Source organism: Pinus tabuliformis, chromosome J, assembly GCF_031772625.1.
Source record: "Pinus tabuliformis cultivar Carrire ecotype Pingquan chromosome J, CPIR1, whole genome shotgun sequence".
Lineage (NCBI taxonomy): Eukaryota > Viridiplantae > Streptophyta > Pinopsida > Pinales > Pinaceae > Pinus > Pinus tabuliformis.
In genome coordinates this window covers 168597634-168624831 of record NC_142295.1, presented here as the reverse complement: position 1 = coordinate 168624831, position 27198 = coordinate 168597634, and the positions used below count along the sequence as shown (strand labels likewise).

General features: G+C 37.3%; 1 protein-coding gene across 1 annotated transcript in view; it reads left to right on the top strand.

The window, feature by feature from the left end:
- Positions 1-27198, top strand: part of AIR9 (Outer arm dynein light chain 1 protein) — a 160884-nt gene that overhangs the window by 71104 nt on the left and 62582 nt on the right. The window contains exons 20-23 of the mRNA XM_089377429.1: positions 18586-18713; positions 18841-19009; positions 19138-19256; positions 19425-19593. Coding sequence (XP_089233555.1) covers positions 18586-18713; positions 18841-19009; positions 19138-19256; positions 19425-19593 — 585 coding nt within the window. The remainder of the gene's footprint in view (positions 1-18585; positions 18714-18840; positions 19010-19137; positions 19257-19424; positions 19594-27198) is intronic.

Genomic DNA, 27198 nt, shown 5'->3' with positions numbered 1-27198 from the left:
AACTCTGTGATGCCGTGTCTGTTGTTTCTAGAGATTATTTTGAGCTTATCTGTCTAATATTTTCAAACCTAGAAGAAATATTTCAGGTCCTGCTTTTAAGGGAATCAGTTTTATGAAGCTTTCTACCCTTTAATATTTTATTGCTTTAAAGTTGAAGCCTTTAGACATGTTTAATTTTTGCAACTGGTAGTGAGTTGATTTTCATTTTATCTCCTATTGTTCCTTTTTTTGGGCCAAACATGTTAACTTTAATTATTAAAGTTTACAGGGCATGTTTTTTAATTTTGAAAGGGCCACAAGGGTGGCTACCAGAAGCATCATCTAAATGGCATAATGCTAAATTAATTTGCAAAATTGCACTTTATCATCAATTTAGATAGTGTGCCACATGGGTCCAAAATATGAAAAGGCAATCTCGAATACTGTGAACACTTGGCCTATAGTATTGCATTTTTGAGCATAAGCTTGTGCAAAAAGTTTGTAGGCAGTCCATTGTATTATAAATTGTTTGCTTGTCTTCCAGTATGGCAAAGAATGAATCATCTATGAAATGCTCATTTAAAGTTGACTGATGTCAGGTTCAGGGATAGGGTTTCCCTAAATAAGTCTATGCCTGACCTTGTGAGCAATTAGAATAAAATATCGAAGGGATTCTGCAGCCATAGGGCATTGAGTAGCCACTAGAGGCAGCGTTAATTGAGTGAAACAAGCCCCCCTCCTCTGATTTACATCTCTGATATTGGAGAGGCAGGCACTGACTCTGACAAAACGTGTTTTCATTATGCTGATAAAGAAATGCCAGTAACTAAGAGCAGTTAACATGGCCAAAATTACAATAGATGGCTACAGTAGCCTATCCCCTGTCTTTTAGAAATGCCAGAGCACTGAGCCTACTCAATTGCATCTCACATGGCTATGATATTATTGAAATTCAAATGCCCGTTGAAATTCATTGGTAGAATATGCTTTAGTTTGATTGTGAGAGCTTTTGCTGAATCTTATATCAGACATTCAACAAGGAAGTTAGTCACCAACTGGTGATAGCTTTGGGTTGCAAACATTAACAACAAATTGACTTGATTTGATTGTCTAATTACCTTTTGACACCTATAAACAAGTCTGGATTGACAAAGTCTCATTCTCAGATTTTATGCTTCTGAGAAAGTCTCATTCCTTATAAACTTTGCATGAGAAGTCATCTAGTCAGTGGATTTGTCATCACAACATGGTCTGAGATTGATGATGGATCTGGACTAACACTCACTTCGGAGATGGTTCTCTGAGTTCAACTGTCAGATGTCTGTTCTTTGTAATTGTCGATCAGGCACTAAATTCAACTCTACGCTAATGGCATTATAACTCACGATATTGCTGAAGACTTATCCTCAAGCCCCCAAGCACTAACATATATGACCAAGCACTATGATCTAGTACTTTCTGGAATATTGAAATCTCGAAACATGGAGTTTTAGTACATTGCAACTTTGGTTGTGTCCCTGTAAGGTTAACAACAATTAATGGACAGATCCCCATTCCTTAATGCCACCAGAGAGTCAACACATGGGAATACTGGAGGTCAACCATATCAGAAGATCTCTGTAATAGAAATCCGATATGGCTATGTTTCAGTGTGACGAACTTAAGTATGCTACTGGGTTACATTGTGTAATGTTGAAAAATCTAGTACAATGTAGACTAGGACTTATTTTTGAACACTGATAATTACTTGTGATTATCTCTCTCTATATATTCCTTTTTACATTTACAACTTCTTCATCAAGCAATTATACTTCAGAAATCAACTATACAAGAATAGGAAAGCGGAGATCACCATGCACAATATCAAGACAATGTTTACCCTGGGAAAACCCTCTTGGGTAAAAGCCCAACAATTTTTTCCTTGGATAATCAATTGAAAAATAGATATTATGAACAGACTGACCAATAAGAGCATCCACCAAGTGTCCAAGTTAGGCATCCTCGATCTGATGGCAACCACAAGGTAATTTAATCATTTTGCAATCGGTTGCTTATGCTTGTTTGTATTTGGGCATTTGGTAGGGATTATGGGGTGACTTGTAAGGGGGGGTTTTGATCATGATCTTGTTTTCTCACCTTAAATGGGAGGTTAATCTTGGATCCTAGTCTAGTGGGACCTCCCCTAATGGCCCAATGGGTATAGGAGGGGCACTACTGTTAATTTTGCATAGTGTTCCATGTTGATATACTCACTTAAAACAATTTCTTCCAATTCCAATTACCCGAGTAACAATTAAGCAATTATAGATAAAACAATAAACAATAAATGCCCAATAGAAGATTGCCAAGCACAATGAGACACATTGATTTGGGTCAAAGACCACGGAAAAACTCCACAAGGGGGAAAACCCTTAATCAATTCTTCTTCTGAGATACATAGTCCAATTGTAATAATCAGTGAAAGTGAAACTTTGACTTTCCCAAATCAACCAATCCAAAAACAATCTAAATAGAGAGAGATAGTCAAATCTAGTCAAAGATACTAGTCTGCATTTTTTGGCTTGTGGAGGTACAATTAACAATAGACAATGGTCTACAACTTCTAGTCAAAGTCAATAGTCAAACTCCTCTTAAAAGTTTGGTCAACCCAACAATGAATTCGACGTTTCTTCCTTAGTCAAAATCGCTCAAAATAAAGAAAAAATGTTCCTGCAATTCGGTCAAATTCCACAGTCAACCCTGCAGTCAAACCCTAGTTCCAACTTGTGGTCAACGCTAGTCAGAGTGCCCAAAACAGAGTCAAAGATTTGGTCAGTCTCAGTCAAAGATTCGGCCTCCAAAACCACTTGGTGAAATAACAAAAGGAGAGCTTGGTCAACAGAAGTCAACGTTGGTCAACACAGCCCAAAACAGAACAAAAGAAGTAAAATTGACCAAAATAGAAAATGCCTTCCTTCTCCTTTGCACTTGTGGATCTCCTGCGAATTTCAAATGATGTGATTTGATGCCAAATGAGCTCCATCGAATCATCTATTTATATGTGGTTTAGGAGGACCAATTTCTCTTGGTGGGGTCAACTTGTACTTTCATTAGGTCGATTTGGCAAACTAAAAAGTTCGTTTTTTTTAATGATTTGCCAATGAAATTTTGACTGAAGCTGCCCAATTTTCAACACTCCATCTCAGCTAGAGAGAAATTTCCAATTGCACCATAAGTCTCATCTCGGATGTACATGTCACAACATAAGAGAAGCTCATCTTGTCTCATCTCATCTTAGTTGAACAATTGATGACTCAATCCATAGAAGAAGAAGAATGATCCACACGACAATAGGGGAGATCAATTTACCACAACCAAGTCCATGGCAGTCATAAATGACCTTGGTAAAGATCACACACACCGTATGTCCACTAACTGACCCTCACCCAACTTGATCTTCAGTAATCAAGTGGTAGAACACTTGCATCCAATACTTAGGGAGATCAATTTACCATAACCAAGTCCATGGTAGTTGTGTCTGACATTAGGTAAAGATCACATGCACCTAAGTCTCCTTACCCACTGGCCAGATGGGTGGCAATCCCAACAAGCTTAACCAAGTCCATGGCCCCTTGTTCAATAAAGACACAAAGGTGACTTGTGGGTAGGATGCATATTGGGGTATGTACTCAACCAAATCCATGGCTTTAAGGAGTACTCTCACACCCAAGAGCCTCGTTGCTAAATCCCCCCTCACCAAGTCCATGGCTAGTCGAAAGATTGGGGTAGAGCATATGCTCAGTGTTCTTGATCAGTAGTATTCCCTCTCGAGGAGGGATACATTCCCTTGCACTCCATACTGTTTTCTAAAGAATAAAAACTTCGCTTTCGACAAAGTCTTAGTGAGAATGTCTACAACTCGTTCATCAGTCAAGTTGTGTTGGAGCCTCACTAGTCCTGGCAGTACCATATCTTCGATAAAGTGGTACTTGATCTCGATGTGCTTCGACCTGTCATGGAATATTGAGTTCTTTGAAAGTTGGATCCTTCTTTGAGTGTCACAATATATCGTGGTCATATCAAGAATTTTCTCAAACAGTTCTGCAAAGAGCTTGCACAACCACTTTGCCTCACAACTAGCCATACTAGCTGCAATGTACTCCACCTTGGTTGTACTAAGAGTGACAGGTTTCTACTTCCTGATCATCCAGGAAATCACTACAGATCCCAAGCTAAAACAAAACCCTGATGTGCTCTTCCTGTCATTAATGCTCCTAGCCCATTCTGCATCTATATATCCATGCAATCTCCACTCATCGTCAGAGGTATATCTTAGTCCATAGTTGATCGTCCCATGTAGATATCTCAACACATGTTTTGCGGCCACCCTGTTAGCATGTAAAGGTTCCACCATGAATTGGCTCAAGGTGTTAATATCAAAACATATGTCTGGTCTTGTGTTGACCAGAAACATCAGAGCCCCAATCAGTTGCCGGTACAAAGAAGGACCTGCTAGATCTAGTCCCACAATTTCATCACATAACTTCTTGAAGTTAGTCTCCATCGTTGTGGCCATGTTTTTGAAATCCACCATCCCAAATCTCTCCAAGATTTTGATAACATATTTTACTTGGCCAAGGAAAATCTCTCTAGGTCTCTGCCACACCTCTAAGCCCAGGAAACAATGCATCAACTCGAGATCTTTCATCTCAAACTTGGAGGCAAGCTCCCTATGACACTGGATGATCGGAGGCTCTGCTCCTTTCAAGAATAAGTCATCAACATATAAAACCAAAATGAAAGGCAGACCTTGGACAACCTTGAAATAGAGGTCTAGATTGACGCTGCTTCTAGTGAATAATAGCTTCATCAGGTATCCATCAATCTGAGCATACCTAGCGTTGCTGGCTTGCTTCAAACTGTAGATGGCTTTCTTCATTTTGCAAACATGGGTTTCCTTGTTATGTTCCTCAAAGCCTTGCGGTTGTTCCACGTACACGTCTTACTTATTTATGCCATGAAGAAAGGTAGTCTTCACATGCATTTGATGAAGACTCCATCCTTGATTAGCAGTAAGAGCAATGATGGACTAGATGGTAGTGTATCAGGCAATAGGAGCAAATATCTCATCATAATTTTCTCCCTCTTTCTGGGAGAATCCTCTAGTCACGAATCTTGCTTTAAACTTCTTAACGCTACCATCAACTGCATGTTTGATTTTGTATAACCACTTGGAAGTCACAACAAACTTCCCCTTAGGTCTTGAAACAACCTCCCGGACATAATTTTTCATGGTGAACTCTATTCCTCGGCCATGGCATCTCTTCATGTTAACATTTGGTAGCTCAGGGAGAAAGTCCCCCCATTCATATAGAGAGGCCCCTTCTAGCCCTTGGACGAATTTAATTTGGTCAAGGAAAAATGTTATTTTTGACGAGAAACCCACATGTGCACAAAAGTACAAGTCGGCTTGGGCAAGCTAATTTGACCCTTTGAGACACACATAAATAGACCTAATGTCACATCACTTTGGAGCATCATCATCACACATCACATCTCTCTCTTGATTGGATTGGTTCATACAGGTTTGAAATAAGGAGGTTCGAGCTCACACGTGCGAAGGGAAGGAGGAGAATTCTGTTTTGTGCGTTGACTTTTTGTTTGGGACAATTTGACCAACCTTTGATTTGTGTTGACTTAGATCATTTTGACTTGAAATTTCAGAATTTGTCTATGTTTTGGAAGGACAAATTCATTGGGCAAGAGGACAAATTTTTCTGAGCAGTTTGACCATCTTTGACCAGAGTCTTGCACCTAGGGTTTCCACAAGTGAAAGGTTGACTTTGACCGAATTTGAAGGGGCCAAATTTTGGCTGTTTTGGCTAAACATTGACCAGCAATGAAGGTCGCATTTATTGGTAGGTTGATTGAACACATTGGAACAACTTTGACCATTGACTTTTGGAATGGTTAGGGTGTCTTTGATAGTTGTTGACTTTGACCAGAATTGCAAACTTTGACTTTGGATCAGATTTGCCTTTTGGGCTCATCTTGATTGGATATTGGTTAGTTGATATTGGATGGTTAAGGATTTGACTTTGACTCTTTGTTGATGAATTGGAACAATGCATCTCTTTGTTGAACATCTGATGATAATCTAATAAAGAAGAATTTTGAAAGGGTTTCCCCCCTTGTGGGGTTTTTCCTTGGTCTTTTACCAAACACTGTCTCTCTTGTTCTTGGCTGTCTTCTACTGTGCATTGGTTTATTGTTCTATCTACAATTGCTTGTTGTTGATGAAAGCTTGAATTATGTTGGACGAATTGATTGCTAATTGAGGAAGAATTTGAATAAGTGATTGTGTTAAGCATAGAACACTAGAAAATTAACACTCCAAACCTGTTACTTCATTGCTTCATAGCTACAAGGTTTAATTTGTATGATGCTACTCATTAATGCAACATATCCCTGATATCTGCGACGCTGCTTGCTCTCTCTGAAAGTGCCTCTCAGGGCTAAGTGTTTCTTTGCATCTTGTATTGTAACATGAAGCTACAAGGTCTCTTCCTCGTGGGAGGATCACATGGAGGTGGATCCAAAGGATCCATGGGTGCCATAGGCTCATATGTAAGGTCCGACTCAGGCATGGATGGCTCTGCATCTACATCAATAGAATCATCTCTTCTCTTAGTGCTGGTAGGAACAAGAGAGTCCCTTGCTTTTCCAAGGGAAACATCTTCATCAAAAGTCACATCTTGATTGAACCCAATGTACCTTTTACCTCGCATATATATCTTGTAAGCTTTAGAATTTTCACAATAGCCAAAAAACGTACCTTTCTTTCTTGAAGCCTCAAGCTTGACATTGTCTCCTTCGGTACATGAAAGTAGACAGGGCAATAAAATATTCTCAAATGTCCAACTTTCGGTTTCACAACTGTAAATGCTTCTTTTAGGAGTCTTGTTTTCCAAGGCATGATGAAGACACTTATTTTGGACATATACAATAGTGTTTGTAGCTTCTGCCCACAGAAACATAGGAAGCTTTTGATCACGAATGATGGCTTTGGCTGCTTCCAAGATGGATATGTTCTTCCTCTCAGCAACTCAATTTTGTTGAAGGTTGTATGGAACAATGACCTGCCTCTTAATCCTGTCTTCTCTGCAGAAGTCTTTGAATTCATTTAAATTGTATTCACTTACATTATCAGTCCTCAGGATCTTGATCTTTTTTCTTGTTTGATTTTCTACAAGAGCTTTGAAATCCCTCAACACATCAAAAACCTGATCCTTAGTCTTCAAGCAGAAGATCCATGTCTTACAAGAGAAGTCATCAACAAAGGTAATATAATATAACTATCCTCTAAGAGATGTCACCGACATGGGCCCACAAAGGTAAGGACTAATGAGTTGAAGAATCTCCTTAGATTTGTTGCTGCTAGAAGGGAATGGTCCCTTGATATTCTTTCCACTAGCACATCCTTGACATACACCTTCATGATCAAATTCAATCATGGGTATCCCTGTAACCATCCTTCTCAAGTTAGGAAAAGCCTTGTAATAGAGGCAAGAAAACTACGGTGCCAAAGCTCACACTGATTATTAATGTCATGGACCAATGCTTGAATTGGTCATCCACAAACTCTGTAAAGACCTTCATTTCTGTCACCAAGTGTTAAGGCTGCCCTCATGTTAGAATTCCTTGGCCAACCAAGGACTTTTCCATCAATGAATGCAATTCTAAACCCCTTGTCTTCCATGGCAGAGAGGAGACAATAGAGGCCCATACAAGACATCCTGTAGATGAATGGTTTGACTAATCTCTAAATGAAAAGAAACAGAACCATACCCTTTGGTATCTCTCTCAACCAAATTTGAGAGTACTTCACAATGCCTTGTAAAATGTCTAGATGCCCCACTATCCACTAGCCAACTATCAATGCTATCTGAAGATGAACTAGAAAGAGAAAAAACAAGAACACATTCATATTGAGAACTTGCAGCATTATTGTCATACCTTGTGCTCTTGGACCTTGTTTGAGGGCACTGGGTCTCTTCAACAGTTGTACCGGCAACAAGACCTCCTCTTCTCCTTTTATTGTTGAAGTTGTTGTTGCCATAGTTGTTGCTGTTGCTAGGCCTTTGAGCATTTCTTCTATTGGGACAATCTTAGGCAATGTGGCCAAATTTGTCACACTTGTAGCATTGGACTTTGGAAAAGTCCCTTCTATTATTGTTGAATTATGGGGCTGGCTTCCATTTGGAAGGTCTTCCTTTCCCTTTTACTTTTTTCACATTGGCTGCAAAGGCTGTAGGTTCTCTCTCATCTTGTCATTGGATTCTTCCTTTGGAAATGAGCTTGGATTCCTCTTGAGTGCAATTGCCCAAAAGCTCATCAAATGTAGGGAGCTCTTTCATGCAACCAATGCTTTTGATGAATGTCTTCCAAGACATGGGGAGCCCACCAAGAGTCAACTGCACAAGTTCTCTATCATGTATGACTTCTCCAATGGAAAGACACTGATCTCTTATTTGAGAGATCCTCATGAAGTAGGCTGTAATCGATTTAGACTTGTTCATATTGATGTCATGAAGTTGACTCTTCAAACAAATGACGCGGCATAAATTGTTGACCTCATACATCCCAATCAATTTGTCATACATCTCTTTTGAATTCTTCATCTTGGTCACTTAAGTGATGAGATGATCCCGAAGATAATCAATAATGATCTTCTTGGCCTTGATCGATTCTCATCCTTGTTGTACTTGGACTTGGCATTGGCATTGACATTCTCTGGAGGTTCAACTACTTGGCCCTACACACATTCCATAACATCATTCTCTTCAAGTGTGAGATCCAATCTAGCTCTCCATGTTCCAGAGTTGGAGGCATCATTCAACTTCTCCTCAATCTTGAAGAAGGAGGTAGTCATCTTGTCCAAGAAGGTTGATTCCCAAGCAACAAGAAAAATGTCTCAAAGTGGTGCTCTCTGGTCTCCTTAGGCTAACCTTCATCTCACCTTTGATAGCATGTTAATTTTACACAACGTTATATGTTGATTTAGTCACTTAAAACAATTTATTTCAATTCCAATAATCCCAGTAACAGTTAAGCAATTATAGATAGAAAAATTGTTAAAATTGGCAACTAGGGCCAAATTCCACCTTGGGACAACTCATATGATGGAGATTATTGCATTGGATTCCTCTTTTCGAGAGGTCCAAGTTTGATATAAAGATCATCTCATTCGGACAAGCAAAAGTGGAATTTTGAATTTATTCTCTCTCATGCACAAATTGTTAAGGTCGGCCTCAGCTTAATGTAAGCTCAAGAAGCCCAATAGATGCGTCATTTCAGCCTCATCGAATTGTATAAATATGAGTGACCTCTCTCTTCATTTGGACATCACTCACTCATCATTTCTTCTCTCTCCTAATCTAATTGGTTTGTACAATTTGGGGATCATCTTTCTCTCTCTCACATGTGTGGATGAAGGATGAATTTTTGGGACAAATTGTAGGCCGAAATTTTAGAGTTTCAGGACAATGTTGGCCAAGGCCTTATTGACCAAGTTTAACTATGTTTTCTGGGGCATAATTTTGATCTCCTTAGCTCGCATTTTGGGCACAAAAATCGAGGTTTTTTGGGCATGTTGACCAATGTTGACTTCTGTTTTGACCGCAAGAAATCACTACAAAATTTCTCTCCTTTGACCGAGCTTTTTTGGGCTGAATGATGTTCACTTTCTTCCTCCTCACCAAGGTACTCATCTCCGAGGTTTTCATCAAATCCACTATAACCTACTTCTTCATCCTCTTCTTCATGATCAACCCTCCTTCTTCTACTCTCCAACACATTAATAACCAAAAAAGGAACCAAGAAGAAGAAAATGCCAAGCCATAAAACCATGATGTTTGAAATTTGAAGTTTTGAATCTGCAAAAAAATGGAGGAACTAAAATGGGAAATAGAGAAAATTTTTATTTATTTATTTAGCAATGAACATAAAAAAAATGCTAGATTAGAGTGTAGATCCTACCCCTTTGGCCTTCAATCCCAAGCTCCAATCTCCCCTTGCAAGCTCCTCTCTCCAAGCTTCGCTCAGTGTATATCATTATTTAATTCAATTGTGTGGATCAATGTATTACTATTAGTTTATTTATGCTTTCATTATTAAATATGAATTTTAATTATATATATATATATATATATATATATAAAATTCAAATTCATATTTAATAATGAAAGCATATATATATATATAAAATAATAAATTGTATACCCCGATGTCTCCTCGTCCACTTGGAATTTCCCTAAAATTTGAGGGTACTCCCACACGCTCCTGTGCGTCTCCTCGCACCCATGTCTCTCCATCCCAGAGTCTTAGTGGAACATTGTAAACATGATATTTTATTATATTTTTAAAGGGATTTTATAAAAAAATAAAAAAAATAAAAATCTAAAGTTTTAATTAAAAGGGCGTATAAAATTAAGTTCTTATAAAATCGATATTTGAAAATGGAGGAACATCATCTTTTAAAGGGTGTTTGATTGCATGTTGTGGATACGTTAAAGGGAAGTATTCAAGGAAAAAAGATTACCATTGTGATCAGTTTGAACCATAAGGAAAATGACATTAATATTGATTTGACAAATCAATTATTAATTCCAAAGCCAAATATAATTGATAAAGAAGATATTTTGAGACATGTTTTTTGGAGATAATCACATCAAAATTCATTTGTTGACGCGTTTTGAACCAGATCATGGCAAAAATTAAATAGAGAGACTGGTCATTCAAACGACTAGAAAGAAACAACTACTTTTGACCAAATGAAATGGCTACAACTGAATGGACTAAGTTTTTTTTTTTTTTTTTTGGTTTAATTGTTTTGTTGTTGGTTCTTTCCTTCTATATAATACTACCTAAGCACCCACGGGGGATTTGAACCAGTGACCTATCACAAGGAGTGCCTTAACAGTACACCCATTCACCGTCAATCCAAAGCCCCATGGACAATGGACCAAGAATTGGGGGAAAGGTTGATCAGTAATTAATTCATTAAACAATTAGTTAATTGCTAGATTTAGTTATTTTATTTAAAAGTAAATATATATCCTAAATAATTGTTGAGGGACATTATAAGTTCTTCCTTTTTAATTTAAAAGACTACAAATAAACGTATACCACTATATGAATGAAAGTTTATTAATTAAATAATCCATTAGTTAATTTGTTTATTAAGTTTATATATATATATATATATATGTGAAAATATATTATATCCAATTTTTAATTTAAAAATAAATTATACAAATTTATCATGGGATAAATTAAAATACCAATATAAGTATTTTTTTTTTTTGTTTTTTCTTTTCTAAATTAATTAATTATTAATATGTTTATTAAATATATTTATTTTTACTTGAATATAAGTTATAATTAGGGTTAAATATAAATGTCTACTAATTAATCAATCACTTAGTTAAATTGTTTAAAAACTTTATTTATTCAATAAGAATGTAACTAATTAAAATTTCAATGAAAGGAATATAACAAGAACCTATATTTAAAAATTAAACTTAATAAATAAACATTATGTTAAGCTATATTATCCTCTTATTACAATATAAAAATAAACTTATAAGAATATTATTATAGGAACAAATAGAAAATATTAATAAAATAGGAAAAATAGAGGTAAAGAGTACCAAAAAAAAACAACAACAACTGTAAATCAATAGAAAAGGGAACAAAAACAACTAGAAGTCGAGGGAATAAAACTAGAAAGGAAAACCAAGGAGGGTAAATGAAGGGTGGGGCTAAGAGGAAAGGGTAGGGATCCAACAACTACTAATCTTCCAGCCGTCATCCCTATTAAGATTGCTCAGCCTCCTTTCGATTTCTATGGCTTCCCTAAACTTACGGTGATGAAAAGGAGCAATCTTGGCAATAACCTGGGCCTCCTCAATACATATATGATGCTTAGACTTCTTTGCGTGTTCAACCAAGGCTGAAGATCGGGTTCTCCCATGCTTGATGTCGGTTACATGCTCATGAATCCTCTGATTAATAGAGCACCCAGTTTCACCAACATAGGGGGTTCCACAAGAACAAGGAATAAGGTAAACACCTTTCATGTCCTTGGGGTCAATAGTGTCTTTTACAGACCTAAGGGAGTTACGCATGGTGTTAAGGGGTTTAAAGGTAGAGGGAACATTATGCTTCCTAAGAAGCCTCGCGATCTTGGCAGTGGTCCCTTGGATGAAAGGGAGACACACCCCTGAGATTCGGTCTTTAGGGTCTTTCTTAGACTTGTGACCTCTGCTAGCTTCAAGGAAAGCTTTCAAACCTTGGTGCCTACTACATCCATTATTAAAAAAAACATCAAGGAGGTGGGCTTTCTCCTTATCAAGGTTCTTTTCATCAGATATTCTCAACGCCCGTGTGGCAAGCGTGTTTAGAACACCCAACTTTTGAGTAGGCAAATGATGAGAGCTAGCATGAAGATGCTGCTAAATATGAGTTTTCTTTCCGAAACACTTGGTGGGAGAAAGAATCGCCATCCTTTTTCGAAATAAGAACATCAAGGAACGGTAGGCACCCATCAACTTCTTGTTCCATAGTAAACTTTATGGAGGAAGATTGATTGTTGAGATGTTGAAAAAATGATCTAACTCTTCTTGGCCATGAGACCAAATGACACAAGTGTCATCCACAAACATTTTCCAAAGCTTAGGCAGGAGTCGGGTTGAGGCCAAAGCCCTGGATTCAAAGTCTTCCATAAAAATATTAGTAACAACAGGTGACCAGGGGGAGCCCATGGCAACCTCGCATGTCTGCTCATAGAATTCTCCTTCAAAGCAAAAAAAAGTAGAAGTAAGACAAATCTCTACTAAACGAGTGGTATCGGGATCAGTGAGGCGATTGATGACCTCAATAGCCTCCTTAATAGGGATGCAAGTGTAAAGGGAGACTACATCAAAACCAACAAGAATATCATCAGGGTCAAACTTTATGCCCTTTAACTCATTGACAAACGTAGAAGAGTCTTTGACGAATGACTTTGTAAGGCCAACAAGGGGTTTAAGCTTCAAGGCAAGGAATTTGGCTAGGAGGTAGGTTGGCCCTCCTATGGTGTTGATAATGGGTCTTAGGGGGGCCCCTTCCTTGTGGATCTTTGGAAGACCATAGATCTTCGGAGTGATGGGGCTACTCTCAATAAGCTTGTGGCAAAGGGTGCCCACAGTGCTACTAGACTTAATAGCTAGAGAAACTGTTCTAGAGATCCTTTTTAGGGGATTCTTATTAAGCTTTTTGTAGCTACCACTATTACACAAGTGATCCAACATCTTCTTGCGATAATCCTCCTTGTCAAGGATAACAACAGCCCCACCTTTGTCGGCTTTAAGAACGACAATGTCATGGTTATGGTTCAAGGATCTGAGGGCATCAAATTCATCCTTGCTAATATTGTTCCTAGGGGGCTTTGCCTTCCTAAGGATTACAGCACAGTCTTGCCTTATTGTGTCTTTAATATTATCAGGTAAGCCCCTAATCCCAAACTCCACGTCACACATAATGTCTTCCACATGGATTTTTCTAGGAGCAAGGGCAAAATTTAATCCCTTATTAAGGAGACTATAAACAGAAGGGGGAAAGGAAAAACTAGAAAGATTGACTACCTTATTTCTATGAGAAAGATTATTATTATTATTATTATTAATATTAATATTGTTGTTATTATTATTATCACTACTACTACTATTATTATTATTATTGTTATTATCACCCTCATTATTAATATTATTATTGTTATTATATTTTCCATTATTACTAATATTAAAATTATTAACGTTATTATTATTAAAAATGTTGTTATTTATATTATATTTTATATTAATATTAATATTACCATATTTAAAATTTTTATTAATATTATTATTAATTCTGTTATTATTATTATGAATTTCATATTATATTAATCACAATTACCAGTCTCTTTATTTAACTTGTTGCCATGATCTGGTTCTTCATCTTGTCCTGACGATGAACCACACTTGCTGGTTCGAAACGCGTCGACAAATGAATTTTGATGTGATTATCGCCGAAAAACATGTCTCAAAAACTTGATATGGATCATAGAAGCCTTAATTCAATAAAGAAGATTTTTTTGCAAAAGACTATGAAATTAAGAACTTGCAGCCCACAGGGCTTTGGATTGACGGTGAATGGGTGCACTGTTAAGGCACTCCTTGTGATAGGTCACTGGTTCAAATCTGCCGTGGGTGCTTACGTACCAAAAAAAAAGAACTTGCAAGTGACAATTGATGATTATGAATATATATCTCAATTAAATGTTGCAACTATGTAAAAGAAGAGATAGACATAATATTTGGTTTACCCTAGTTTTGAAAACTATGTACCTTCATCTTAAACATGGAGAAGATGTTTTTGACATGTCATATAAGAATAAAAAATGACACTTCAGGACACTACATTGAAGTTAGATTCGATAGTACCTTTGTCAAAAGACTTGAAAGCTAAGTTGCACGATATGGGGAAATAGGTATGGGTAAGGAACATGACCCCCCCAAATTTTGGAAATGGGGATATATATATATATATATATATATATATATATATATATATATGTTAGGACATTTAAGAAATGTTATGTGTAATCATAAAGCATACATGAGACATTATAATTTATTATATTATGATTAAATTGTCCAATGTTAATGAATAAACTATAAGTCTCTAAATTTACGCCACATTTACACATGAATGATTACATAATGAAAATAGCAATATCCAAAATCAGCCGTTATTATATATATGAGGCTGCAAGTACAATAAATATTAAAGACTATGAGGCTGCAAGTACTATAAAGACTAATGACTAATAGTCTTCAATCTTCATCCTCATCAAAAATAAATGCAGAAGCATGCTCAATAGTGGATGGTGAAGCTGAAGAAGATGATTAGCCAATTCCACTTCTAGGCTCCCCGTCCTTAATATTCAGGGCAGCAAGAGAGAGCTCCAAATCAAGACTTTCTAGATCCACATCCCATTCTCTAGAATGACTACTGCTATCACCCAATAAAATATTAAAAATGAAAAAAAACGAAAACGTCACTTTATCGCTGAATCGTGACCGTACAACCTTGAAACGTGTTTCAAGCCGTACTGGGCCACGTTTCAGCTTCGTGAAACATGCCAGTGCGGCCTGAAACGTGTTTCAAGGCCGTACCAAACACATTTCAGAGTTTCAGTTTTGTGTTTTGCCACAAACGTCCTCTGGCCCAGCATTTCCTGCAACATAGCTTGAAAGATATATCAAAGGTGGCCATTCAAGAAAATAAAAAGTCGATATCAAAGATGAAAAGATAAATTATTGAAGCTATCATAGATAAAAATGAGGAAATTTATTGCTTAAAAAATCACAGTAAGAAATTATTTACACAAGTCAGAAATTCCAAGGCAATGAAGCTGAGTTATAAAAGATTAGAACAAGAAAAGGAATACCTGGAGAAAGAATTTTAGAAGACCCTGTCATCAAAAGATGAAGAAAATTCTCACATGAAGAGCCTTAATCAAAAGCTACTGGAACAAGTTAGATCTTCTTACACAGATTAGGAAGATTAAGTGTGATAGGAGGCCATTGGAAGAAAAGTTGAAACATCTTATCCAGGAGAAAGTATCGAAGTGTTCAGATAAAAAGATCCAAGTTGAAGAAAAGGGAACAAATACCGATTCAGTTAATCTCGTATCTCAGAAAGATGACAATCCAATTAAAGTCAACATACTCAGATGTTGTAGTAGAAATGATGGAAATTTCAAGTGAAGATCCAACAATCAAAGAAACATTAGTACATGAAGAAGAACATTTACCAAAAATAAGCCAAGAAAACCCTACAAGCATGATAAAGGAAAATCATATTACAAAATACCTTATCAAAATCCTCATCATAAAGCAGATACTTTAAGAATGGAAACGACTGACTTATGTTCTGAAAGATATTATTATCAACGAAGTTAAGTCTTATAATAATAATTTATTTTGAATATCAAATAACTGCAAGATTCCATAGAGGATCGATTTGGGATGTTTGAATCATTTTATAGTTTAACAATTGTGTGTCACAATTGGAAGCTCATATGATCTCGTATCATCAACTATGACAGCTCCAAGAACAAAAAATGATGCGAAGACATTACAGGTCAAGAAAAAAGATGTTAAGCGTCTCCACTTAAGCTTTGAGAGGAAATCATTTCTAAAGAGAAGGCAATGTTATGGGCATAATTATATAAAATAATATAAATGAATAACTCTTAATTAAATAACAATTAGTATAATGAAATGACATGTCTCAAAGGTCATGACTATTAATGAAAGGGCACTTTTCTTAGGTATATATATGGGGCTCCATTGTATTATATCATATCATTATTTCATACATTATTCGACTTATAATTATTTTTATCCTTAATAGATGTCTTTATTTTCTAAGTCTTTTGGATATTTTGATATTTTGTTGGCGACTTATATTTGATTATCACATGTAATTTGTTTATAATTTTTATACATACAAGATTCTCTGTAAAACCCTGATAAAAAACTACTTTGCATGCCTTGCCTGCATGCTTAGACTGGGTTTTAAAAGCATGGTTTCTTCTCCAATAAGCTTCTGCAGTGTCCTGGATGCCCATTACTAAAGTTCATTTCAACATTAATTTTTTTTCCAGTTTTCGCTTCAATCACTGTTGTTTGAAATTCTTCTTGAGTGACCATTGTTCTATTAGCAAAATTTGGGGTTACGCAGGCAATCCTGGGATTTCTTATCTTAATCAAAAATAAAAAATCTCAATGGTTTTCTGAGGCTGGTGTTTGCTGTCCTGTTTCTCTTCCTCTACCTGTGCAACCACACCTCACCTGGGTCTGTCTAATCTCCTTGCTGGCTTCAAGCTCTTGAGTCATGTTACATTTTGGAGAACTTCGGAACACCACCAACTCTTTTATATACTAATTTTCACTTGGCTCTGTTACATTATGGCTGCAATATGGAAGTATCCATCTCACAGATACAAACGAAACGGTGCATTTTGTTCCAAAACGGAAGAATTTCAGCCTCATGAGTGCTGGTTAAATAAAAAAATCATTTCTTGAAATTTTTGGCATTAGTTGGTATTTATACATATGCTCAGATTTTTTAATTGTTTTTGAGGATTTTGAAAATTTTAACTTTTGGATTTGAGTCAACCCTTAAAAACACACGATAATATATTATGAAAGACAATGAAAAGTAAGTCAACAGTACTGTATGGAAAGTTTACTGAGTTTGTTATTACTCTGGAATTCCATACAGTTAAGTCCAATACAGCTGAATCACGCTACTATGGTTTGAATTCCCCTTTAATTCGAAGACTTTAGGTTGACTTTTGCTCTATTTTTTCAATACAGCTTGGTTTAGTGTTTCCATTCTAGAAAGTCCTTGAGCTCCAGGATTTCGTGTAATTGTTCTTCAATATTTATCCTCTATCTTGCATTTGATTTATCTCTTTTTCTCCATTTTATTTGGAATCCCCTCTGGGTGCTTCTTCTTTCAGGTTCTGATATGAAACTGATGCAGATAGGTCCTGCTCACCAAGCTGTTTGTCTCATGTAAACTGCTCTGTGCCTTATCTGGAGCTCCCAAAATCTAGAAATATGGCAGTTCTGAGTTGGATTTCACAAAACATGTAGTAGAGTCCTCTGGGATTCTGTCTGGTACCTGCCTGTAGGTTCACATGTCACAAAAATGAAATTAAAAGATCTTGACAATATCCTGCCCACGGGCCAAAAACAGATCCAGATAAACATGAGTATGGATCAATTCCCTTCAGGAAAAGAACTGTACATACACTAAAAAACATAGCATTGCCTTTCTCTATCCTTCACCAAACTTCAATCAAAATTCACTCCAAAACAGAGAAAAACTAGCTGTTTTATTTTTTCTGACATGATGGAGCATGGGACAGTACATCTGTCCACCAAAATCTCTCAACCTAACTGATCACAACTAAAACCATAATTTCTTTTTCTGGGTCGAAAAGTGCCCCAAATTTCTTCACTTTCATCAGAAAATGAAGTCAAGAGATGTATGAGATACTCTCTATCATAGTGAGCCAGTGGAATTGCTTGCATTTGTATTTGTGCAATGCTTTAAGTTGTGCTTTGATTAGAAAATGAAGTCATTAGATGTGTGAGATTCTGTTCTCAAGAATTCTCTTATCTTAAGGCTTTTAAAATGTTATATACTTCGTCTTTATTCATAGCTGACATTAAACTTATCAAGCATCATACTTTATTTTTAATCTTCCGGGATACATTGTTTAGATTGACTCCAATTCGGCTTTATTGTCCTTTCTGACATTAAATTTATGGACTATCATTATATTTCCAATAACTGTTGCATTGTACTTGGCAATGAGTGTCTGCATATAAACTGGTTTAAACATTTAACATTTGGAATAATCAATAAAAAATCTGATCTTGTTATCATCTCTTGCATTTAATATTAAATAATGAAATTTTCTGTGTGCCAACTATTCTAATCCTACCTCGCCTATTATTGTTGCAGCATTACCTCCAAGTTTGAACTTTCTTTCTATAACTGGTGATTTGACTGAAGGGGAAACATTGACAGCCTCTTATGGTTACATTGGAGGTCATGAAGGGAACAGTGATTACAGTTGGTATCTGCATGAGGTAATTATTGAAGTTTCCTCTCAGAAGCTTCTTCTTTACTAATGTATCTTTTTGGATAAAAAAAATAATATCTTAAATTCACCTCAATAATTTGCTTGTTTTTGTGCTGCCGCTCTCATGCAATCAGTATGAGAATGACCCAGGTACATTCATACCTGAAGCGGAGGGACAGCTCCATTATCAAATAACAAAAGACGCTGCCTATAAATATGTATCTTTCAGTTGCATACCAGTTCGGGATGATGGTGTCATTGGGGAAGGACGGACTACCATCAGCCATGACCGTGTTCGACCAGGTCTTTTAATTTCCTTTTTATTGAGGAAAATGCAATATACAAACATGGTTGTTACTTGCTTATTTATACGAGAAAACATGTAATTATCTCTTCTTTGACATGCATGATTTAAGGAAGACTTTCTGCAGGTTCTCCCAGGATACTATCCTTGCAGATACTAGGAGAATCAGTTGAAGGAGCAGAGTTACAGGCAGAGAAGAAATACTGGGGAGGTGATGAGGGGCCATCAAAGCTACAATGGTTCTTGGTATGATACATGTTTTAATTGAGGAGAATAAGGACAACAGAAGTTCATCCAAAAATGTCAAATGCTGTCAAAAATTATTCTTTTAGTGATTGAGCTTTCTTTAAGGTGAGGGTCCTCTCATCTGTGGCTCTAGCTTGGTTTGACATTCTGAGACTATGCTCTGTGCAGACTCGCCCGGATGGATCCCAACGCGAAATCAAGGGTGCTACTGGCATATCGTATACTGTTCGCAAAGAGGATATAGATGGTCTGATTTCAGTTTCATGTGAACCTATTCGTGTGGATGGAGCAAGAGGGCCCATTGTTCTTTCTCATTTGGTGGGACCTATCTTACCTGGTAGGTTATTCTCTTATATATGTAAAATGCTGTAAATTTACCTTTTCTTTTGGTTTGCAATGTTACGTAAACAATGTTGAGGAGAATATCTAACCTGGCATGCATAAGTACTAAGTAACAATGGCGACTGACTTTTCTCAACTGTGGAAGTTTCATCTACTTAACAAGTTTCTATGATGGATTTAGTTGCTTTCAAATCACCACAAGCTGACAGTTTATTCATGTCCATTTTTAGGGAGCTATTTTACACCTGATTTAAAATGCATCGGCAAGATTATATAATTAATGAATTTGTCTTTTTCTACTTGTTTTGACCATTGTAATGATGTTTTCATTCTGCCAGATTATTCTCTAATACTCTGAAGTGGGAATGACATGATAAGGTTTGTCTTGAAGATATCTTCATGAAATGTAGAATCAGTATCAAGTAAAACTAACCACTTTTCTTTCCGTCCAAGTTGCATTGAACTTGGCACTGGGTATGGGTTTTGGAGACAAGAATGCTGGCGAAAATTGACTCCTCAAAATGGGTATGTTAGGGGAAATGTGGCATAATAAAAAAGCTTACATCTATCTATATATCTATCTATTTACACACACAGACACACTTATATATTTATTTTAGCTAATGCATTACCTTGCAAGAAAATAAGAATGATACACATAAACGACACTTTAGATCCATGGACTATCACTGGTTACATTCAATGTTATCAGAACTAGATTGGTACAGGCTAAATCTGCTGGTCCAACTAGTCCTGGGGGTTTTTGGAGCAGAATCGGTCCCTCAAACTGGAAATGATTGGTTTTGGCCTGAACTGGTCCATAATTAGTCAGAAGAGGCTGGGTTGACTGGTTTTGTACTAGTGCACTTTCTTCATCCAAAAAGACCAAAATTTCAGATGATTATTTAGTTTGATTTGATTTTAGACCATAGTATGATTAATTTTTGGACTGTGCAGGCTATTAAGAGCCGCAATATCGTTCTATTTGGTTCAAATATGTATTGTACTTGGTGTCATTTTGCTATATTCACTCTTACAATGCTATGCACATGCTAAAATGTTGCATGTTTGTGTCTAATGCTTGGGATTCCCATGGATGTAAATAAACATATTTTGATATTAAAAATCGAATATTTTATGTACTTTGGTTGACTGGTTTTTGTGTCCTTTTTTTTAACAGTTTCAGTTCCGTTTCAGTTTTTGGGTCAGCCAGTTTGGTTCTGATAACAATGATCACATTGTGCAAAATTCAAAATTATCCTTTATAAAGGAGGCCATATATTCAAAGTCACTGGTCAACCTTTATACATAAGGCCATACTTCCATAGACATGAGCTAAAACTTAATAAATATCCATCTCGTGATCATGTTCATCTTCATCACAAAAAGTATCAAATGATGCTTGTTTGGCACTGTATCGTGGATTGGTAGAGAGAGTTGGCATGTGTAGGGATTCAACATCCACATCGCAATCTTTATGGTATTCTTTACTCCTTCGAGACACATTGCGAGGTTGAATGCACATAGATGAATTCCTTGACCCCCTGCAATCTCAACCCGTTGTGCTTCAAAGAATGAATGAAACTATAGTTCATGTGGTTCCTTTCTACTAGTGAGGAACTTGTCACTTTCAAGAGAATATCAGTAGCAAGAGATTTGAAAATATATACACCATTTTCCTTGTTGTCGCACAGAATGTCTAGGCAATGCGACAACGGCTCAGATTGGGGGGCTGTCACCCTGATCCCCAATCTCTCTGTTTAAGATGTCTCCCCACAACAGGCTAAGGTGGGTAGACCCTATGGAAATGAAATGAAGGAGAACTGGTTGGGAACCAACCAATTTAGGAGACACAGTCAAGTGACCAAGTACTTGATTTAGATTTAGCAAGACTTATAGGATTCGATTAGATTTAAGCAATTGATACCAATGCCTTATGGAGTCAACTATCTTGCTAGGGAATTTAGGACCAAGTAATTGATTTGCAACTGCTGCTTGAATGAATAACTATCTTATATGAAGTTCAGATCCTAAAGCTAATGTGAGATGCATGAATCTTGATAAATTTTAGTTAAATGGCTATCTAAGTTTTAACCCTTCGATCCTTTCTATATTGAGCTTGATTCTGTAGTACGTGGCAGAGAGAAGATAAGTTGAAGCACACTAAGGTGTGATTAACGATAGCTCTCTTGAAAATCTAACATACTTGGTGCCTCTGGTGCTGCAGAGAGCTGTGGCTCTAACGATTGCAAGGTCACCGTTTTAAGTACTATTAAAAGCAGGCTTCTCAAGCAAAGATGGATGGGTACCTATCTTTCTATCAACCAAGCTTATGCTTGGAAGTAAATTTTAATTATGCATAACTAACTTAATATGCAACTGCACAAGATGATTGGAAAATGAGACGAAGTTAGATTCAAAGATTGAAAGCGCTTATACCACAGTCTGCGTCAGAGTTATAAGCCAAAAACCTTTAATTGCCCAAATAAATATTCACCCCTCTTAGACAAAAACTGAAAGATGAACTTTTCAACAATAACACAATATAATGTGTTAATTTTAGGCAACAATGGTATGTTCTATGCTTAGAGCAATTTTACTTCAATTTCTTTATTAGCCCAATATCAATATCTAGATTAGCAATCACATCAACATGATAGTAAAATGCAAATAGAACATAAATATAAACAGTAGAAGACAAGCCAAGAGAAGAGGACACAAAATGTGGCACCAACCAGGGACAAACCCTAATGTGGAGAAACCCTTGATCAAATCTTCTTTAGTCTTCAATAGTTCAGCAGAGAGATATTTTAATTTACAAATCTGATAATTTATAATAGCAAAAGAGCCCTAACCAGGAAAAAGTCAACGCTAGTCAACAAGGCAGATTTGATCCTCAGCAAATCGGTGAACTTCAGCAACTTTGGCCTACAAACAAGATAAAACTTGATTTTGAGTTCCATATCCATACCTTCCAATACATTTTGATAAGATTCTGCATATTTATTCCCATTCTTTTGCAGTTCTTGAATGTCTTGGTCAGTGAGTTTTGCAAATGTAGAACCAAGATCAATCTTTCTTTTACTATAGTCCATTTTCTATGATTTTGCATATTAGGATTGAAATGGAGTCTTGCTTCACCTTACAAGCATTAACTTTAAATCTTGATGAAGAACTAGGGCTTTGTTCTCCCATCAGAGTCGCCAATAATGATATGTCAATATGTCGTATAGGGAACACACGTTTCATGTCCCTGACAACAACGCCAAAATGTTATCGCTCAAACTAGCAGGGGGTCCTAGAGGGGCAATTGCTCGGTTAAGAGCAATAATGTAGCTAAAGCCCACTGTCACCACATCTAAAGCTCCCTACTCTTTATGGACATTCACTGATAGGAGGAGACTCAGTATATGGGGAATCACTTATGAAGGATAAATCCGAGATATATATGAAGTGATTTTATTGACCCTTTCCTAGGGGAGACTCAGGAATGGGACTTGCTTGCTTCTTAAGGAAGGTATAAAGTTTTCTAGGAAAAGGGGGGAAGGATTTTAAGGGTTAGGTTTAAGGAGTATGAATTGTAAAGGAGCTTCCCAATCCTTGAACCCTTATGGAACTTGGTTTCCAAAGTGGTTTTTTTGAAGAATTGGCTTTGATGAGGTATGGGACCACACAGGACCAAGTGGACCTAGGCTAGGTCAAGAGGAGGGAGTTTAGCAACCAATGATGAACTTGACCTAAACAAGGAGGAGAAGGGGATCGAAGAAATGATTTTCACTTAAAGGTGCAAAATGATCCCTATGAGGAACTAGCCTAGGGAAACTTAGGGCAAAAACCAATCTCGAGGCTAGGGCTTGGGATATCTCACAACCCCACCGTCAGAATTCCCTCAAATTTGGAGGAGGCCTAGGAGACACACCAACATAGTAGAGGCCAAGAGATCGAAGTTTTTCTATGGGTGGTTTGTTGGGAAAATGATGCCCTGGGAGACCTAATGTGGCTAGACCTAGAATAAAGAAGGATACGTCAAAAAAAATGGTTCTTTAGGTGGTCACCTTATGGGAAACTAGTGCCTAATCCTTTGGGGAGATTGGAGTCAAGAAGAATATGAGAATGAACTTCGTTTCTAGGTCAAGGAGGCTTCAAGGACAACTTCACTTGTCATTAGGGCAAAGGAGAGTGACCTTAAAGCTTTTACACTTCGTTTTGCAAGGTAATATGGCTTGTCAAGATCAATTCAACCATAGAATTATCCCTAGGAGAATACGTTCAATATACATGGCTCATACATAGAGATATGTTATATAGAAACATAATTCCAAAATTTCGCTGTAAATCCATTCAACAACTAGCCCTAGTATAGCGAAAACCTCATCATCAATGTATGTGACAAAGTAAAAGAAGAAATAGCATTAAATTTGTACTTACATGTAAGAGAATATATCCAACCATCAACAAACTTGCCAATCAAGAAGCTCCAAGATAAGAAAAGATAATCCATACATCAAAATTCATCCATGCTCCAAAATCTAGTCCACCAAGAAGGAATAACGAAAATCTCAAGAGAGATACAAGTCCAAACCAAGTGATGATGAGAAATGAACTCTCGTCATTTGTATTTATACACTCCTAACGAGTTTGATTTAGCTACTTGAGCCTACATTAGCCCCTAAAATAAAAACAATGTGTAGGTGACAAGCCCACCAAACTAGCTCATAAACAAAATAACAAGCCTCTCAAGAGGTTGAATGATCAAATAATACATGTGGTTGGGCCCTCTAAGAATCTAATGAAGTCCATAAGTGCCATAATGATGAATAAGACTCCTAAAAGTAATGGGCAAGGGGTTGGCCCCTTGTTCTCCACATAAAAAACCTGTGGTGCTCCTCCCAATGGGTGTGAGGGCACACAAGTGAGCTCATGGGTCTCCAAGTAAGTCGAAGATGCTTGTAGACCATCTGTAAGGGCTCAGATGATGGTGTACGTGATGCCACATCAACATACAAGTTCTCGGTCATCTGCCAAGCGCATGGTACAATTGTCGAGATGGTTGGGCAAAGGTGAACCAGGTGCATCTTCCTCGTCCAATAGGTGAATCACTAGCAATATTTGAACATCTCTGGGGATCCATGGAGTGTTGTCTACTGCTATGGAGTCCCATTGCTCTCAACACACCCTACATGTGCCAATGTAGCCCTCTGGAGGCTTAGGACCCTGTATAGTGAGACCAAACCCAAAATGTAGACCACCTGCAATTTTGCATAAGATCCAATTCATCCCCTAGCCTTCGAGTACAACAATTCATCAAGGAAATCGAATAAAAGAGCTTGCAAACCATGGACAACAGGTGGGCACTTCATAATGGCATGCCCTTCCATAGTGGGCTTTGGCATGTGCTAATGTCTCCAAGTTCCAAATGGGGGTTAATCAAGTATCCTATTAGGTGGTTTTTACTTCTAAAGGGAATAGTATGTCCAAGGTACATCCTTTAAAGGGTGGTGGCATGTGATAAAGAGATGAATGGAGTAGGGGATGAAAAGATGCAACCGTGGGCCACATGTTCAGGTACTAGGGTAGCTAATAAAAGGGAATCCCTCACTTGGGTATATTAGGTATAGAAGGGAGCAATCGTGGTACATAAGGTGCCCTGGCCTTGATTTTTCCACCCTTTTTTATATGCCTTTTGCCTTTTATGATTTTTCTTTAATTGACTGCTTGGGGCTCAAGGGATAAGAGCATGATCTGTGAGAAATAACAGTGGATACCCCCTTTAAGGTAGGGTGGTTCATTGCCCACCAAGGGTTGGGACAATCATGGGTTCCTTAATGATAAAGGAGGTTCATGTAGGGCGTTTAGGAACCAGGGTGATGACTGTGATGATGGGGTAGAGCTCATGTATTGGCTTTTGCCCATGTGCTAAATGTGTTTGTCCCGACCATCTTTTGCATTTTGTGGTACATTTTCCTTTTGAATGTGGTCAATTATGCTTTTACTTTTCTTTTCATTTGCATCAGCCTCCGGGGCATCATTCCATGCCCCACCCATGGTGTGGGTAAGGAGAAGGCTTACCCTAGGTGGACCCAATGGAGGAATGTGGACGCATGCAGGAGAAATGATGAATGGGGTTATAATGAATGGAAGTGGAGTAATATATGTGGATGAGGGAGCGGGATCATGCAACCAAAATCAAGGTTTCCCATGTAGTACCACCCCTAAAGCCCAAGGGTCAGTAAAAGATATCCCACGGGACTAGGGTCCAAGGTTAACATCCAAAAGGTGTCTAAGGGACAAAATAACAGACCTAGCCCACTCTTCCCACTGAATCCCCCCATTAATCCATGCACAAAAGTGTCCATGATAAGCAAACAACAATACTTGATTACCAAATGACAAGGCATGCCTTTAGGTTCAGGAGGCCCACCTTTAAACATACGATCATAAAAGATGGGTGAGGGACCACATGGCTAGCTCAGGTGGCAAAGAAATAGCATAACGAGCTAGTTGGTGGCTGGTGGTTCCTGATTGAGGGCCATCTTGGAGAATTTTTTTCTCCTAGGGATATCACCCACAAAATTGTGGGTAACAAGTCCCAAATGAGGTCGATTACTCCTTTATATTACCTTTCCAAGGGGTCGAATTCCCGTCTTTACGCTGACTTGAAGCTTCCAAGGCCGACTTGTACTTTGGAGGTTTCCAAGACTTTCTAGACTCAAAAATAGATTATTTTACAAGATATATTTTGCTTGGAAGGGTCTTATAAACATGATGTTGTCTCTCTTGACTCATGACAATAAATCCTATGACCTAACAAACACTAGAAGCATGAAGAACATGCCTTTAACTGGAAGACCATCAATAAAGAGCATGAAACCCATGCTTTAAAATAATATATATATTTTTTTGTTACATAATATACATATTGAAATGAGTACAACAACAATTATGAAGACCGAAGCTAGTTACATTTCCAATACTCCCTCTTAACTAGGGAGGTATTCATAATTGTACCACTAGTACAAAATCGTTCTCAAATTGAATTGTTCTCATAAGAAGAGTTGGATTGATAAGCCAATTGTAAGCATCATCATTATGACCAACACTATCTTTGATGCCCAACTAGACAAGCTCAACTTTATTTGAGAGCATTATGTTGGGAGACTTTATGTGTGATACCACATTACCTCTACAAGGCATATAGCCCATCTGGATGTTCACAAGGTATGTCCTTTGAGGACTATTCTTACCTTGGATTTCCACACCCAAATCCTCAAAGAATATCGGTCCTCTTCGACCGCTCTTATCTTGGACACTTGTCCTATCCTCAAAGAGTGTCGGTCCCTGTCCTTTCTTGGATGCTTTATCCTCAAAGAAACCATAGACGCTTATCCAATCCTCCACCATTCTTTCTCCATGACCTTCACTTAGACTTACAACTATTAATACTAGTCAAGTGTCTGACACATGAAGAAGAGAATGCACATGTGATGTCCAACATCACTTCCTCTCATCCAGAGAGGATATTCCTATTCTCTCTTTGATTAGAGAATAAATTTCACTCCCTTTTAAGGAAACTCTTTTTCTCCCTCTCAAAACCAGAGAA